The sequence below is a fragment of the Ips typographus genome, linkage group LG3 (genome assembly GCF_016097725.1).
Source record: "Ips typographus isolate SLU linkage group LG3, UJ_Ityp_2.0, whole genome shotgun sequence".
Lineage (NCBI taxonomy): Eukaryota > Metazoa > Arthropoda > Insecta > Coleoptera > Curculionidae > Ips > Ips typographus.
Window position 1 is genome coordinate 14,769,351 of NC_138424.1, and position 16,838 is coordinate 14,786,188.

Below are 16,838 nucleotides of genomic sequence, written 5' to 3' on the forward strand. Positions count from 1 at the left end.
TACAGAAGACAGTAAGAAAAGGGGTGAGATTCTATAATACCAGAACAAATAAAACCGTAGATAAGGATAGGTCTAACATGAAAGTTCTTATATCGAGAAAGCATAAATGTTAAAATAAAGGACAAAAATCTCTTAGTCTTTTATTATCTTTTGTACATCTCGTTGTGCTGGCTCCGAATATTCAGAAAGTTACTGTTTGCTGGTTCAGAAGAAATTTCTAAAATAAAAAAAGAGGAAATAAAGGTGGCACTAGGGCAGATGAAGAACCATAAATCACCTGATGACGACAACATACAATGAAAGAGATTTTTGTTCAAGAATGGACAGATATTGTCTGACAAAGAATAATAAGAAGAAACGTTCCATTTAAAATTAGCCAGTTAGTACACTTGTCTTTCGTATTTGGTACTTTGTATAATATGTATATTAAACCTCTAACTAAGATTAAGTTAAGTATTAGCCTTCATTGGGTATTTTATTCGGGTTTGCACAATTTATTATTTGCCATTTCACGGCAGTTAATAGCTTAATGTACCAAGGGCGTTAGCAAGAACGTTCGAAAGGCCGAAACAGCCAGAGGGCCTATGGCCCGATGGATAGGTTTCGGCCTGATGAACATTATACCACATAACACTTACTATATAAGGGCAACTACCATGCTAACCAATTGTTGAAAAATCAGGGTATACCTGCTGACTACAGCGCTGTCAGTGGGTATGGTCCTAACTTTTTGAAGTGTTTGTACTAAAGTTTTCTATATTACCGGCTGTCATACATTTCGATACAGGGGAAGTTATAAAAAGGTATTGTTATTTTTAGAATATTACATACAGGGCGATTCTTAATCTATACGGATAAACTTAGCGAATGATACCTTATAAAAAAATAATGAGTAATCATGGAAAAAAGTTTAGTAAAAGTATTTTATTTATGAAGATAATCGATAATACAGTGAATTTGCAATGCAATTCACAGTTATCGTAAAAATGTTTTTGCCCGGTTTAGGCCGTGCGAGTAGGTCTCATCGATTCAGCAATTTATAGAAAATGATGGAAATATCTTCGAACAGTTGGTATCAATCATATTAGTTAATAATGCATTTTCAATTATAATTTTGAATTCACGGTAATGTATTTTTTTCAAATTTGTCTCTGTAAATAAAAAAACTTCACTTTTACTAAACTTTTTTCACATTATTAATCATTATTTTTCATAAGGTATCATTCCCTAAATTTAGGCGTATAGGTTAAAAGAATCACCCTTTATTATTAGATGCGTTTCAAGCGTAAGAAAGTCGGCTCATTTAACCACATGTGTTATAATGGGTCGATTATTCTTAATTGTTCCAATGAAAGTAAACTCCCCCTATATTGAAAACGCTTGTGCACACTCCACACTCAGCAAATTCTGGAAAATAATGTAGGTAAAGTTATACAAATCACCAAGAAATTATATCTCACATTCAGAAAGTCATATAAAATTTTTATTTTTGCTATTTATAAATAATATGGATACATACTAGGTACATTTGAACTTTGAAGAGGTGCTGTCAATAGCAAACTATCTGCATGATGTGAGCTTGTGTACTTTACAATAATAAGAAGACACTATATAAACATACAATTATTAAACACGTCAAACTTTTAATAATATTTGCTTAGAAAGCTAGACGATAACTTAAAAGTTAGTAGGTAAATCGTTATTTATAATTCCTTTGTCCCTTACCGGCTACATCTCTCTTCACTCACTTAATAATATTAATAAAAAATTTAGTAATCAGCTATAATATATTCCTTATTAGTTTCATATGTAAAACTCGCTGTTTACGTAATTTAAAAAAAAAATAGGAATGTTTGAAATATAACGAGCGATACATGTATTTAAGTTTTTCTAAACTTGCGTTTAGACTGCCATTTTTTATAGGCTTTGATCTTAATGGGATCAATTGAAGATTTATCTGGAAATTCATGATAAAATTTTAAAAATTTTGAATCTTGCCCCTTTACTATTTTATTAATTTTCTTACACCAAAAATAAATTGCGCACTTTATTAGAAGGTTTAAAATTTTATCTGCCAAATTATGTATTCTGCAGTTTATCGGATTTAACTCAATTTTTTGTTTTAAAATTTCTTTAAGGTTTAAAAAAAGATGTTTTTGATTGCCTAATCGAGGTATCAAAAAATATAAGTACGGTAGCGCTTGGCTTACAATAAAAGTTAAGAATGTTCCAGGTCTTTCCATCATTTTAGGTTTATATTCCCTCGCTTCGATAAAGTCAATATTGGACGTTGCGGGACCTGCAGCTAAATTACTGAGACACGTTAAGCAGTTATATTTTCTTACTACTGTACGTTTTTTTTTTGTAATATATCCAGCATAATACGTTATACTGCATTTTGCTACCTTATTTCTTTTAAATAACGGTATAAAATGGGGAATGCTCATTTCTATAGGGCTTATATTAGGCACATTTTCGGTGTCAAAATTTTTCATTAAAAAGGATTTCATATTGTCTAATAAGCCCTCACATTCATCAATTTCGCAGTTGGAATATGGTGAATGATAGGACATAAAATTATTAATAATTAATGTTTTAAAAGATGATGTAAATTGTTTGGCCCCAGGCGTTACGTTTCTTACGCCATGACTCCTGATATAACTAAAAAAATTTTCTAACGGATCTTGATTGAAAAATCTTGTTAGAATGTATTTATATTTAAATTTTGAAATTAATACTTTTTTTAAATGTATGAAACCCTTAATTGTATGTATTAAATTTCGCAAGGATGGGACCGAAACAAAACTAGATTTTCGATGACTAAAAAATTTCATGGATGAAATTACTTGTATCGCATTAGTCCAAAACACTTCATGCTGGCTAGTCTCTGTTACCCCTCCTTTAAGAGGTTTTGCGGATGAAGCAACTTTTGAATTGTTATTCAAACTGTCAAATAATTCATCCATAAATAACAAAAACTGTGCTGTGTCTTCAGCTTCCATCGGTAGTCCTGTTTTCTCCTTGTCTCCTAAAAACATTTATAGCAATAAAGTATTTTTCCTAGAAGCACAATAACCTTCAAAGTAGAAGGATATTAAATATATTTTAAACCACTTACCCCATCTTGCAATTCCTTTTAATAATGATCCAACTTGGTGACTGAATACTTGAGTACATAAAGACACCTTCATTTTATTAAGCTTTCCTATTTTTACGTGCGAGTCTGTCAATTTTGTACAAATTTGTTCATCTGCGCCTGCGTCTAAAACATATAGTGAGTTTATATGCTCCCACTTAGCAATCATTTTGCGAGATTGATATTCAAAATGTAACTCTTTTTCAAGTAAATTGTTTCTGATTCCCTTAAAAATGTGTGGAACGTCAAACAGTGGAACAATCTCTTGTCCCATAATCTCAAACCCAAATAGTCTGTTTTCTTTGTTTTGACGACTAAACTTTTCTTGCGTATCTTTCAATAAGCTATGAATTGCAGCTTGATTAGAACCGCCTTGGTCACATACTGTGGCAATCACATGAAGTCCGATTTTTTGACAATTCTTGATTATATCTACAATCATGTTTTTCAATTCAAATGTTTTTATGGGCCCATCGCTAAATGTGAAACATAATGGTTGCTTCCATTTTGTATAAATTCCCTGCACCATAAATACATTTGCATGATCTACTATTCCAAAATTTTGAGTTAGGCCACAAATTCTGCCTTCTTTGGGGTCGTAATGCAATTCAGTTGAGAGCGACATCTCGTCAAACATGACAATACAACATCTTTGTTGTTTATTCATTTTTCTTATAGACCCTTCCAGATGTTTCAATAAATGTTCATTTAGTCCTTCGGTCAAAGGAAATTTGCGTAATAGAGTTGTTAGAGTTTTTCTTGAGGGCAAAGAAAATATTTTAGACAAGAATTTATAACCTTTTCCACTTGACTTCATCATCGACAATGCTAATATTTTCGCATCAGTAAAAAAGCGCCTCCCGTTTTTTGACTTGTTTTGATTTTTAATTTGTGATAAAAGAAAATTATATGTAGGTGTATTTAGTTGTCCTAAATTTTTTTCAATTGGAAGGGAGTTTCTTGCTTTTATTGCTAGTTGCAGTCTTTTTTTATATTGCTTGTTTCGGGATTTTAAAACTGACATCTGCCGAGTTAGCTGTAATGCTCTTTTATACAATATTCTAGCCGATGACGTTAAATGAACCTGTTTGGTCACTGCACTTTTGTTCAAAACTTTTCGTTTCCTTTTCTTCATGACTAAAAATTAAAATCATATAAGTAAAATTCCAATTAATTTAATAACGTAATTTAAATATTTTTTTAGGATTTCTTTTAGGTGTTACAGAAAGTGACTGATTACCTGTAGCTGAATTGGTGTTATGGATACTTGATCGACTCAGGTTCTCTTCATGATCTGATGCTCGATCTTCTGCTACACTCGCATATGCTATACAAATAAAATCTATTATTATCCATTTATCAGTATGGTATTAACAAAGACAGTGTTAAAAATTTTGCAGATATTTTTGATTTTATCCTCAATTTCAGTGATAAGCTATTATTTTATTTAAAAAATACAAATGGAGTGATGTTCCTGATCGATACTTTTGCAAATAACTAGAATACAATGCAAAAAAAAATGGAAATGAATGTCCCCAGCGAATTTGGGATGTTATGCTGATATAGCCTGTTAAGCCTCTATTCTTTCACATACCTTTTGAATTTTTGTTAATATGCATCTGTAAACTAAGATTTTTTTACACCTTTTGTGAAGGAAACAGAAAATTAATCATCCGGTATTGAATCTTATTGATATGAAAGTTAAATTCGCCGTAGACGAAAAATGGCTTACATGAATTGTAATTATTGTGTCCGTTAAAATCGACGGATGGATTGATGATTTCAGAAGAATCATTATTTATGCGAATGTTATTATAAGATTCTTCATTTGATCTATTCTCATCGTCATTTTTTAGGGTCGGAGATGAACTACTTGTTCCTAGAATAAAGAAAAACATGTAATCACATTATTGTTATTACGTGTCCCAAATGAAACCTAATATTGATAAAAAAATATATTTGTGTACCTACTTACCCAGTATGGATGGTACTTTCAATCGGGGCAAAAATTTCGTGGGAATGGCCGTTGTTCGAAGCCCTCTTAGAGTACCAGGAACTTTGTCAAAATCGCTAAAGTGAACATCACAAACCCAGTAGGACTTGTAAATTTGGTCATTGCTTTTGTTTTTGAGAATAGGATTTTGGACGCAATTGACCCATTTTTTAAAAAGTTCTTGATTTTTTTTCGGGAACGTATGACGTTTTGAGAAAACGTCCAAACACTCCGGAACGACGCACTTTTTATAACGAACACGATAACACTCCATATTTATTTTACTTCTAAAACTCTGAACTTAACGAAATTAACGAAATAATGAACAAAATTTAATTACTAAACTATTTAAATAAAAACAAAAAACATAAATATATAACAAATATGGAACAAATAAGTTTGCAAATTAAACGTGACACTTTTTCAAAATAATGGCAGCTCTAGTCAAAATACCAATTAACCAAAAATTTTGTCTTACCTTCCTCCTGGATTTTTTGATATGATGGTGACATCTATTATTAGAATGCAAAACGTAGATTTTTATACAGCGCCAAATCCTTGCAGTGGGTATGGTCCTAACTAACAGGTTTGGTATATAGGAGTTTCACATATATTATAAGTGATATGTGCATTATACTCTCCCTAACGCCTGTGGTGCATACAATGTTTTATGTTTTACCTAATTCAGCAATTATTTATTGTTTCTGGCATTGAAAAGTAGGGTATACTTTTTCCGGTATGTTGTTTAGTGTTTATTTTACCTGAATGATGTGACTTTGATAGTCCTGTCAGTCAGTTAAAATGGCAAAAGCTGGACGAAGTTTTAGAAAATATAAAAGACAATTTAGAAAAAGCTAACAAAGGGTCAAAGGTTAAAATATAAGCGGGCGTTATGATAACGTCTGCCTATAATGCCCTCAGGTTGTTATGAACACTATAAGCTACACTGTTTCCAAGGTATTATTTATTTATAATATATAGGTGAAACATTAACACTTGAATAAACCAAGTTCCAGTATTATCAATTTCGTATAAATTTATACTCAGGATATAACCGCAAAATGGAATGATATAGGATGACATTATTGGTCAGCTTTGTTATTTCTCTGAATCCGATTTCCGCCATAAATTTATTCGGAGATAAAAATATCTGGCCACAATGGGTTCCTTAAGTGATTTTTTATTTGATGCTAACAATTTAATTTATTTGTTCTTATTGATGACCAAAAGTTTTACACGGTGCTGGTATATTTAAACTCATTATTGTTTTTAGTAATTTGTAATGTAGGTCGGATCCAAACTTCCTTATTGTTTCTCTCTCAGATCAACCGAAAATATGTTTTCTTATTTTCGATAATTCTCAGATAGAATATCCTGCTTAATCATTTTCGAATTTACTACACTTACACGAAATTTAGAATAAATTAAGTAATCTAGGTAATCTTTAATGAAGGAGATGAACTAAGTGTTCTGACTTATTTCTAGATATAACCACGTGCTTCGATAAAGTGTACAGAACAAGATTTGGGTTCATCGTATGCATCCATCCAAAGAATTTGATCAAGACATAATTTTAGGATTAATTTAATTGACAACAATAAAAGCTCTTAAACTTGACGACCTTTAACAAATGACCCAGTTTTGTGAAGTTTTGATCATCCGGAATCAAGGGAATTCTGGCTCACTTTCAAGAACCAATGAGTCTAAATTTACCCGGGGCGGCCATTTTTAATTCAAAAAATTATCATTTAGTCTCTTGAAAATCCTTAGTAATCGTAATGGTAATGGTAGGTGTGGATGGTGACAGATGTACTGCGACCTAATTAGATCTATTGCACCCCATCTTCTTTTGCTATCTCAAGGTTTCCTTGTTCATAGCATAGCCCTTAAGATTTAGTTCCTTTAGGAATTTCAGGATCTTGAGTGGGTCTGTTCAAGGTATTACTTCCACAGCCAGCTGGGGTAATCCCAGTGTGTTTAATCTTCTGTGGCGTACAGCATAACACTCCAGCAAGATGTGGTAGGGTGTTTTTGATTCTTCTCCGCAAAACCTGCAGGTACTGTCCTCTTCTAGGTCTAGCTTCCTTAGGTCTTCTCTGAGTCGACAATGACCCGTTAGAAACCCCGTTAATGCCTTGAGACTAATTTTGTTGAGGTTGATCAGTGCCTTCGATCTTGCTCGGTTAAAATTGCCGAGATCTTTGGCCTGCCTCAGTCCTGGAAGTCTTTGCCAGTGCGTTGCTTTCAGTTCTTCTTCAGCTTTATTAAGTACTTCTTGGACATATGCTTTTCCAAGGCCGCAGAATGGTTCTGGCCCGATCAGAGGGGCTGATGCTCCTTTTCGTGCCAGAGTATCTGCTTGTTCGTTACCCTCTTCTCCGACGTGCCCCGGAACCCAGAGAAGGGTTACCTTGTTGTTCCTTCCTAGGTCATTAAGCTTTCCTAGGCACTCCAGAACCATCATCGAGTTGATGTTAGATGATCTCGACGCTTTGATGGCTACTAGGCTATTGGAAAGGATCGCAATTTCCTTGTTCCGGTATTTCCTGTCGAGGTTAAACTGAATACACCTTTCTATGGCGTGAATTTCCGCTTGAAAAATACTAGGGAACTGGCTATAATGAAAATAATAAGATACGTTTTCGAGCATTTTTCTGATAGATGCAATACTGAATTTTAATCGAATATATTTCATCAGAATTTAAGCAATTTGACAATAGAAATTCCAAATCTGGTTTTTAGATATCCGTTACCATGTTGCCAATAGTAGAACCAAACCAAATAAACTTTAAACAAATAAATGTGGTCCTAAACACATACATATCTAAAAAGTAGCTTAAAAACAGACTTTTTTTCAGTTTTACGACTAAAAATGTTAATAATGATAAACTTACATGTAAAATTTTAGTTCTAGTAAGCTCTGGCTTTGCTTCTCAATTTGGAAAACGATAACGCAATATTATCTAAAAACCAATAAATGACTTCAATCGGAAATGGATTTAAGTTTAATCTACAATTCCATAAAGTAGCAATTCACATAAAAAACCAATGCAACGAGAAAATAAATTGTATGCATGCACTTGATACAGATAATAGAAAGTTTGTTTTAGAGCTTTGCATTATTTGCGTACGCAGACAGTTTTGAAAATGGCTCTATGCGGAAAATTGCTGATTTTCTGCATTAAACGCGATATCCTTTTTCAATGAGAGAATGCAGTTTGCGGTATTAATTGCGTTTACACATTTATCGGCAGGTAAATCGTAATAAACGAACGCTTTTGTCACAGATGATAAAATATTTAATGGTGCATAGTATCATTTTCGGAGACACCTATGTAGGCTGCTATATTAGTCATGTCCAAACCAGATAAAACATTTTCATAGGTAATATACCTAATAACATAAAAAATTACCGATAATTTTTCTAAAGGATGGTTCTTTTATTATAAGTTGCCTGAATACAAGGATGCCAAAAGTTATTAGTTCGCTTTCGTTGCACAAATTACATTTAGGCAGAAAATTTGACTGCTAAGCTCTTTTAAAAAATGTACGATAGAGAGTTTACCGTGGTTTTTGACCCTTTTTTTGCCATAAATTTTAAAAAATCAAGAGAGGCAAACTCTGCATCGTAGATTGCAAAGAGATATTACAAAAAGGAAAATCAGTTTTTCAGCTTATTAAATTCAAATTCTGGTTAATGATACAGGTTTGAAAAGAAAAAAAATCTCATCTCCTAATGGGGTTCAGAAGAACTTATTCATTCTGATTTCAAACGAATTGGCATTTCGAAGATGTGCAAAAATCAACCGTCTGACTGAATTCTTTAAAGAAGAAAAACTAACCGATGGATCCCCTAAGTATCAGAATTGGGTATAACTCAATTTTCTCAAAAACATGCCAAAGTGAAAACTGCAAGCTTGTTGATAGGAAATGGTTAATTACAAACATTACAAACACCGATAAGTGTTGCATGAATAATTGTAGAATATTGCATATTTCGATATAATAAAACATTTATACCAGCACACTTTGCCAAAATTCATTCATTCTCACACTCCAGACAATGATTTAAAAAGAAAACTTAACGAACTCAACAGAAACCTCAAGACTTTGATAGAACACAGATAAGACAAATAGCTGGAGGCGTGCCAAGAAATCGAACAGGACAACGGAAAAACGTACTGGAAGAAAAAAATTTGCCCACTGGGCATAATAATTAACGACAATGGTACAGAACCTATAGATCAAGGCAACGCTAACACTTTTGCCAGACACTTTCAGAAAGCTTTTCAAACGTCTACTAATCCCAACTTTGACAACCAAAACTGGACCCTGTAAGCGACTGGTACGACAATTACTTTGACCACAATATACACAACACATTCCAACTATGAATACGATAGTCACGAACACTGCACCTGGCAAAGACAAAATAAAAAGCAAGCTAAAAAATGGTGAGGTTTTGTTTTTTTTTGGGATTGATAAACAAAAAACAAAACCTCACCATTTTTTAACCAATCAGATCGGTGTTTACCGAATGAGAGTAAGTAAGTTTATAGCCGAAAATGTGCTGTATCTATCTATTTATCTAAAGCGTTTTTCCATTAAATGAACCGTACAGGCTCCAAAAAATAATAGTGGTTTACCATGTTAATCTCCTTTGTCCAGGGTTCTCCAGGACAGGCTGTACAGTCTTTTTAAAAAACCGGAACCTGAAAGTAGCACTTATTCAACATAATTTACATTCGCAAAAATTTTCCCAAAATTACCCATAATTTTCGTTGCACTTGTTCCCGGTTATATTATTTATGGCAATATGAATGCTTTTAAAAAGTTGCAAACAAGGCTGTTCAGGAAAACTACATCAAAACGTAGAAAAAAATAATAACATAAAATTAGTGTACGGATACCTGCATGTAAAGACCTTGCATATCGAAACCATAACATTTTCAAGCAAAGGTGAGAGCTTTGTTATAAGAAATTTATTGAAAATAGCGAATATTGTGGAAATAATATGTACTTCACACATAAGAAACAGTCAGATTGAATTACAATGTAATTTTAAATCAACTTAGTTACTTTTTATTAGAGTTCTTGTCTCAACTAATAAAAAAGTAAGTTATAACAACTTTTTGTTTCCTAAAAGCTAGGTGATATCCAACATACAGAAAGTCGCTAAATTTAATTTCGTAGTTTGGTGTTTTTTCATCTGGCAAAACTAACTCGCAAGTAAACAAAAAGGGTTTTAATTAATTAGACAGCACTCTCGGTTTTCTGTGTTTTCCTGGAATGACATATCGTGAGTTTCCGCGACATGTTTGGTCTGCAGTCATATATGATGCGGAAGTTGGATATGCGACAGTCCTACAAATCATAATGTTTAGAATTAAATGCAGTAAGAAAAATATATTCTTCCACGAGCGTGTAATAATGGATTGTTTGGTAAAAAGTCTACCCATAATGAACACAAGTGTACATTAAAAATATTTCATTTTTATAATTTATATGTTGTATGTGTAGATAATACAAAAAATAATCAGGTAGTACTGCACAAAATTATTTGCAGCTTCTCTTTTTTATGTCTATTATTAGAAACTCTTTATAAGCTTTATATTTCTGTAAATTAATAACTTTACATTCAATTCACATAAGTAACCGGAATATTACTAATAACTGGTTATTTCAACACAGTCCATATTGATTTTTCCTAAAATTACTAAAAGCATGATTACAAACAGCTTTGATTTGGAATCTCTTCAAGCAATCGGTATTTTATGATAGTCACAATTTCTGATTATGACCTTAATTATGGTGGTATACATCCATTAGGTACATATAGCCTGATTTACAACTCCAGTAATTTTTTGCTAGTCTTCTACACAGCATGAAGGCTTTTGTGGCTTTAATCACAGTTTTCTGTAGATGCCTAATTCAAAGAACTTTGTGATCTAGTGTTATTCTTGGAAAATGATAAACGACTTTTCCAGGTCCTTGGGTCGTTGTCGAGTACATCAGCTTTTTCTTTATTGAGAATGATTTTCCTCTATGGATTTTACAGTGTCCTGTAGCCCTGTAGCCGTGCACCATATTTCAGTGACTTGAGTCCTATACTAGTATATAAGTGGAATAAAAAAGGCTTTCAGAATCTGATAATAAAAAATAAGGATCATATTTACAAAAATGAGCTAGATGATGATTTAACAAAGACGAAACGTCAGAATGAAAATCTAAAATTTTTACTTTAAAAAGCTTTAAAAGTTGCTGTGGAAAGGTGTCAATAAAGTTATTCTATGTTCAATATTAACGAGTTACGGTTCAATTTCTTCATTACCAACTTACCTGATTTTAGCTTAATTAGTTAGTATTTACTTTGATTTCAATTTCACACTCGTTTACATTCTTGAAGTTTGAGGTTATGCCTCTCTTCAATTTCAATTTTGGATTATTGGCGTTTTAAGTTCAAATCTCAGCGCCATTTGAAACTAAAATCGTGTTCATAACCGAATATTTTTTATTATATAACTTAACATTTTATGTTTATCTGTAGTTGCCGTACTGTTTATTCAGTATACACGATACCACAGCTTCAGTTAACGGCGAAAAACACATAAAATTATGAAACCAGTCCTAAATTTTTCAAAATCAACGTAAAGAAACGGAGAATTGACGGCTAGCATGCTCGAAATAGCCTTTGCAAGCTTTTCTTTTCTTCCATTGCAGTTTTCCCTTTTATTCTGTTTAAATTTTACTTTGCTGCTGTCATTATCAATGAACCGTCTGTCATCCTCAGTCTAGCTCATCAGTTTGAGGTGGTTTTAGACCCAATTGTACAACAGTGGTTCAACCTTTGAACTTGGTTCAAGTCAGAAATGTCACTTTGACGGCAATGTGTTTTATATGGCAAAGTTCAACTATCAGTCGCAGTTTAACTGAACCGGTGTTTAAACTGTGAATGTGTACAACTGGGTCTTAGGGTGGAAGATTCGGTTAGCTTAGAACCGATTCACGGTTGTCCCATGACAATGGATGGACAATGGGATAAACACGGGAAAGTCATTTTGACCTCTTGACCAGTGATTAACGCTAGATGTAGTTGCACAGTCATTTAGCAGACTCTCCTTTTGAACCCATAGTTTTTACCTTTTTTTAAATTAACTATCGAATCTATCTACTGATAATATGAATTGTGTTCGTTGTGGAGGATCAAGCTTAATTATTTAATTAATTAATATATACCCTGAATATTATAACTTGATGATGAGCTAAGACAACTGAATAAAGACATAACAAAAGCCGTAAGGACTGAGATAAGAAACTACAACAATAAATGGGTGGCTAGAATTATAGAAGAAAATAAAAGCATGAGGGTTCTATACAACAAAATAAGTAAAGGAAAAGCTGAAATAACTAAACTGGAAGATGAGAGAGGACAAATAACAAGCAACAGAGAAGAAATGTTCTCCGACTGTAAGTTCTCCGAAACTCTTCACAACTCAGTTAGAATATATGTTTAAAAAGATTGAATTAGGCAACAAAGGCATTAACGCGAATAGAGAAAAACTGAACCACCTATGATTTGCAGACGATATTGTGCGGGTCTCAGACCGACTTGACGAAGCAAACGAAATGGTCTCAGAATTGTCCGCAGCTTCTCAAAAACTAGACGTAAAAATCAACATCGCCAAGATCCACTTTATGACAAACTAGTTCCCAGCTGTAACCTAGTGCTAGACGGAAAAGCGATTCAATACGTAACATAGTACAAATTCCTAGGGCATGAGATCCGAATGGTAAGAGACAATCGGACCTGCAAACTGAACAGAAGGATAGGACTGACTTGGGCTGCTTTTGGCATGCTGAAACATGTATTCAAGTCAGATATACCGATGTGTCTTAAACGAAAGGTGTTTGACCAATGCGCCCTCCCGGTATCAACATACGGCTCGGAATCACTTACATTAACACAAACAACTATAAATAAAATAAGAATAACCCAACGAGCTATGGAAAGATCTATGTTAGGAGTTACATTGCGAGATAAAGTCCGAAATGAAGAACTACGTAGAAGAACAAAAGTTAGAGAATAAGCATGATGTCAAGTGGAGAACCACTTGTATTGACATAAAATATATTCTTATTTCTTAATCTAAGGTTGACGACATAGTAAACGAACGGACCACTCGCCTCTCTAGGAGACTCTGCATTCCAAATATGCCAAGCATAGTCCTGTAGGACACTAACAATGGATAGACAGGGTAAACATGATATTTTTTTTTGTACTTTTTCAATAAGCTCTTTATGATAGTCAGTTGTGGGACACCATACTGTAGATGCATACTCTAAGTGAGGCCTTACAAAGCTATTGTAAAGCCTGATTACAACGTCAATATTCTGGAAATATTTAGTGTTTCTCATGACCCTATTAACAATATTTCCTAATGCATTCTGAAATTAAAATCAGCCCCAATAGTGACTCCAGGATCCCTACACCGGTCCCTCCTTCGCAGTGCATTGTCAACAAAGTCCAGATCTTGTTGAAGTGCAATAGTATCTGGCTGCGAAGAAACCTCTTTAAGTCCCTTGAAGTCATCAGCAAACAGCAGGCACTGAGAGACTGTAATGCACCCTGGCAAGTCATTAATAAAAATCTAAAACAGGAGAGGAGCTATGTTACTTCCCTGCGGAACCCCAGAAGTTGCATAGTACTTCTCAGAGTACTCCTTACCCACCCGCACTGAGTAAACTCTCCTTGACAGATATGAATCCATGAAGGCAACAACATTATTTGTAAAGCCAATTGAAGCAAGTTTTCGAAATAGTAGATGATGATTTACTCTGTGATGTAACATCTGTGTATATGACATCCTGCTGCAGAGAGCAGAAGTCACTAAAAACACACAGATTAGGTGTAGTAGATTTACCCGGAACAAAACCATCTATTCCACAGCCCTAGTCAATTTATCATCAAAGCGTAAAAATGATGATATCTCTGCAAATCTGTTACGGGATAAGACAGCAGTAAAAAAGATCGTCTAATAGAGGCATCGACTACCAGAGGACGACCACATTTCTTGTATAGATTTTAGACCTTAGTGCCCCTGCTTTTACCAAAACGCCTAACGCCGAAGCTGTCTAATTCATCCATTTCTAGTATCCTCCACGCCTTTTGCTTTTGGGGAAATTTTTTATTTCACTCAGAATACGATCTAAGAGCCTCTTCGTTGGTATGTTGAAGAATAACATTTTTTATTTCTGCTGTCAAAAAGAGGTTGAAAAATTCCAAAATGGTATTAGCCTACCTTGACTATATTGCGTAAGACCAGTGCGAGCATTTACAATATTTCTCTTCAACTTCCTAAATCTGACAAACGGGCGACTTTCCCAAGATTTTGCTGTATATTTTGCACCAAATGAAATATTTTCTAGTTCGGTTGGTTCGCCATCGGACTCCTCTTCACTGTTACTAACGTTCTCTAAAACATACTGACCGCCTTCTTCTTCAGCGACTTCGCCGTCCTCACTTTCGTAAACGTTTTCTGAATCGGAATCTTATAATTCAAGATTTTCGACCAGTTTTTCGTGTTCCTTTTCGACCAGTTCTTCGTGTTCCCAACGACTTTTATAATCCATTTTTGATGAAAACTAAAAAACCGATTGATAGGAAAATAAATTTCATGTCAACAAATTTAGGGGCGGTGAACATCCATGAGGGGTCCTCTTGGGACCCCACTTACCTAAACCTACTCTAGCTCGATCTGAACGTAACGAAAACTTGTGCCGCACTGACCATAGCAGCAAAGCGGCGTCAAGGCGGCAAAGTATACCGTGAAACAATGTTGCCAAATTGTTTAAATACTGAAAATATTCCAGAAATTTGACGTCTGGGGTCCCGAAAAGACCCCGCACGGTTCGTTAAGGGTTGAGACCCGTTCACGTGTTTGTGCTATTTGTTCTCGCGCAGGTAATGCTGTGTTGGTGTCGTTTTGGTACCAACCATAAAAATAATCTTTTTATTTCAGCTGGTTAGTAATTTATTTAACCACGCTTTGAAAACTTAACTTCAAAGCCATAACCATATAATGATTTACGATCGAGAGGAAAATCGCTTGTCAAACACTACTATAACAGTTTAAGCAAACAATATGCAAAAATTTAAGTTAGTTACCAAACGGTGAAAGTTTATTATTTACGCGTTCATCACTGTCGTCGGAGGTTCACAAACGATTATTCGATGCATGAAAGAATATATTATTATGGAAGGAGCTTTATTTACGTAAACTGTGATGGATGAACTTTTGTACGCGCGGACGTGCTGTTTTAAATAAACAAAAGCGCCTTCGAAAAATTGTATTCATTTTACTTCATAAATTTAAACCGTCTGTTTACAAAATACAACCTGAGGCTTTTACCACGAACGTCCTAAAATTAGAATTTCAAGCTTCACTTTCTCCATCCTGACTAGTTATTTAAAAACAAACTTTCTACTTAAAACGCCCAGGAGGCGTAAGTGGTGTAAGCTCTAACAGAGACAATCAAAACTTTCAAATAGAGCTACTGTTTAAAAGTAGTTTTTCATGTAAGTACTTGGATCCGCTTAAATTTTATCAAGCTGTAAGATAATTAAGTACCTAAGATTTAAATTATTTTTAGATGTAAAATCTCGTTTTTGAAATAAACATGATTATAAAGTAACAAATTAGGCAGGTACATCAGCAGTGGCGCGTAAATCAAATTCCAGAGTCCGGATTATTTAAACGCCAGGAAAACGAAATTCAAATGGCAAAGAAAGAATTCTGAAAAGTATTTCCCCTTGAAAGAAGTTTTTTTATTTGATTAAGGGTTTTCAACTAATTTGAAGAAATTTCTGCTTGATAGAATTGCTCGTTTCTCCGAGATAACGAGCTATAAATTAGCGAAAAAAAAAACAATTTTGACGCTTTATGCCTTTCTTATGATGTCATTAATTATGATTATTGTTTACCTAAACTCTTGGGAATTATTATGAAATACTGATATATTCGAAATCCTTTTCCGCCTTTTGTTTTTTCTTACGACTGAAAATCTAAGATAAACACAATAAACACAATATCCACGCTGTTTTGCTTTATCTGAACTTTGTTTCAACATATTGTATTATGGGTATAAAAGTAACTGAAAATCACATATTCTGTAAATCTATATAAAATTCTAGAATTTACAACGTGCTTGAATGTGTCGAAGTAGAGGTAGAAAAAATATGTTTCTGCAAATAGCACGCCAATAAGGAGAGACAGCTTTACAGCATAAACCAGAAGGAGGCCGAGCTGAAAAGCAAGAAAGAAAAAAAAAACGCAGTAGAGTTGTTACTGATAAAAATACACGAAATTGGTGCATTACAACTACACAGTGGCAAGATAGACATACAACTTCAGCTTGATTCAATAAACAGTATAATTGATGCAGAAAAGTTTCTAAAGTAAATCTAATACTAGAAGTTACTTAAGATCTAAAAACAAAAACATAATTACACAGTAGCACAGAAAGACAGGTACAAAACTCCATAGCTAACGCTAGTTAGTTTTTTTAAGAATTTAAAAAAAGTAGAATAAACTAATAAATGTTTTTTTTTAGTTTTTTGTCACATCCATAACATAAAGAAATCCTATTAACAAAGCATCCTAGGCAGTAGCCATCATCCACCAATCCCAGACTACAGAGAAAAAAACGTCT

The 16,838-nt window shown here is 33.8% G+C and overlaps 2 protein-coding genes and 1 long non-coding RNA gene across 4 annotated transcripts in view; all 3 read right to left on the reverse strand.

Annotated features, from left to right (window-relative positions):
- Positions 1-16,838, reverse strand: part of LOC145727157 (G-protein coupled receptor dmsr-1-like) — a 161,419-nt gene that overhangs the window by 22,803 nt on the left and 121,778 nt on the right. The gene's annotated exons all lie outside the window — the stretch shown is intronic.
- LOC145727145 (uncharacterized) lies at positions 1,374-5,758 on the reverse strand. Of its 2 annotated transcripts, XM_081976620.1 has the most exons (5): positions 5,112-5,758; positions 4,869-5,015; positions 4,377-4,463; positions 3,119-4,273; positions 1,374-3,028 (listed from the first exon to the last, which is right to left on the reverse strand). In XM_081976620.1, the coding sequence occupies exons 1-5, from the start codon at positions 5,401-5,403 to the stop codon at positions 1,881-1,883; spliced, it is 2,829 nt and encodes a 942-aa protein (XP_081832746.1). In that variant the 5' UTR covers positions 5,404-5,758; the 3' UTR covers positions 1,374-1,880. The 2 variants fall into 2 exon arrangements, with proteins under 2 accessions (XP_081832746.1, XP_081832747.1); XM_081976621.1 differs by lacking the exon at positions 1,374-3,028 and having other exon boundaries at positions 4,127-4,463.
- LOC145727167 (uncharacterized) lies at positions 13,599-15,063 on the reverse strand. The gene is made up of 3 exons (XR_014177793.1): positions 14,864-15,063; positions 13,859-14,771; positions 13,599-13,777 (listed from the first exon to the last, which is right to left on the reverse strand). It is a non-coding gene; the product is annotated as an uncharacterized LOC145727167 (long non-coding RNA).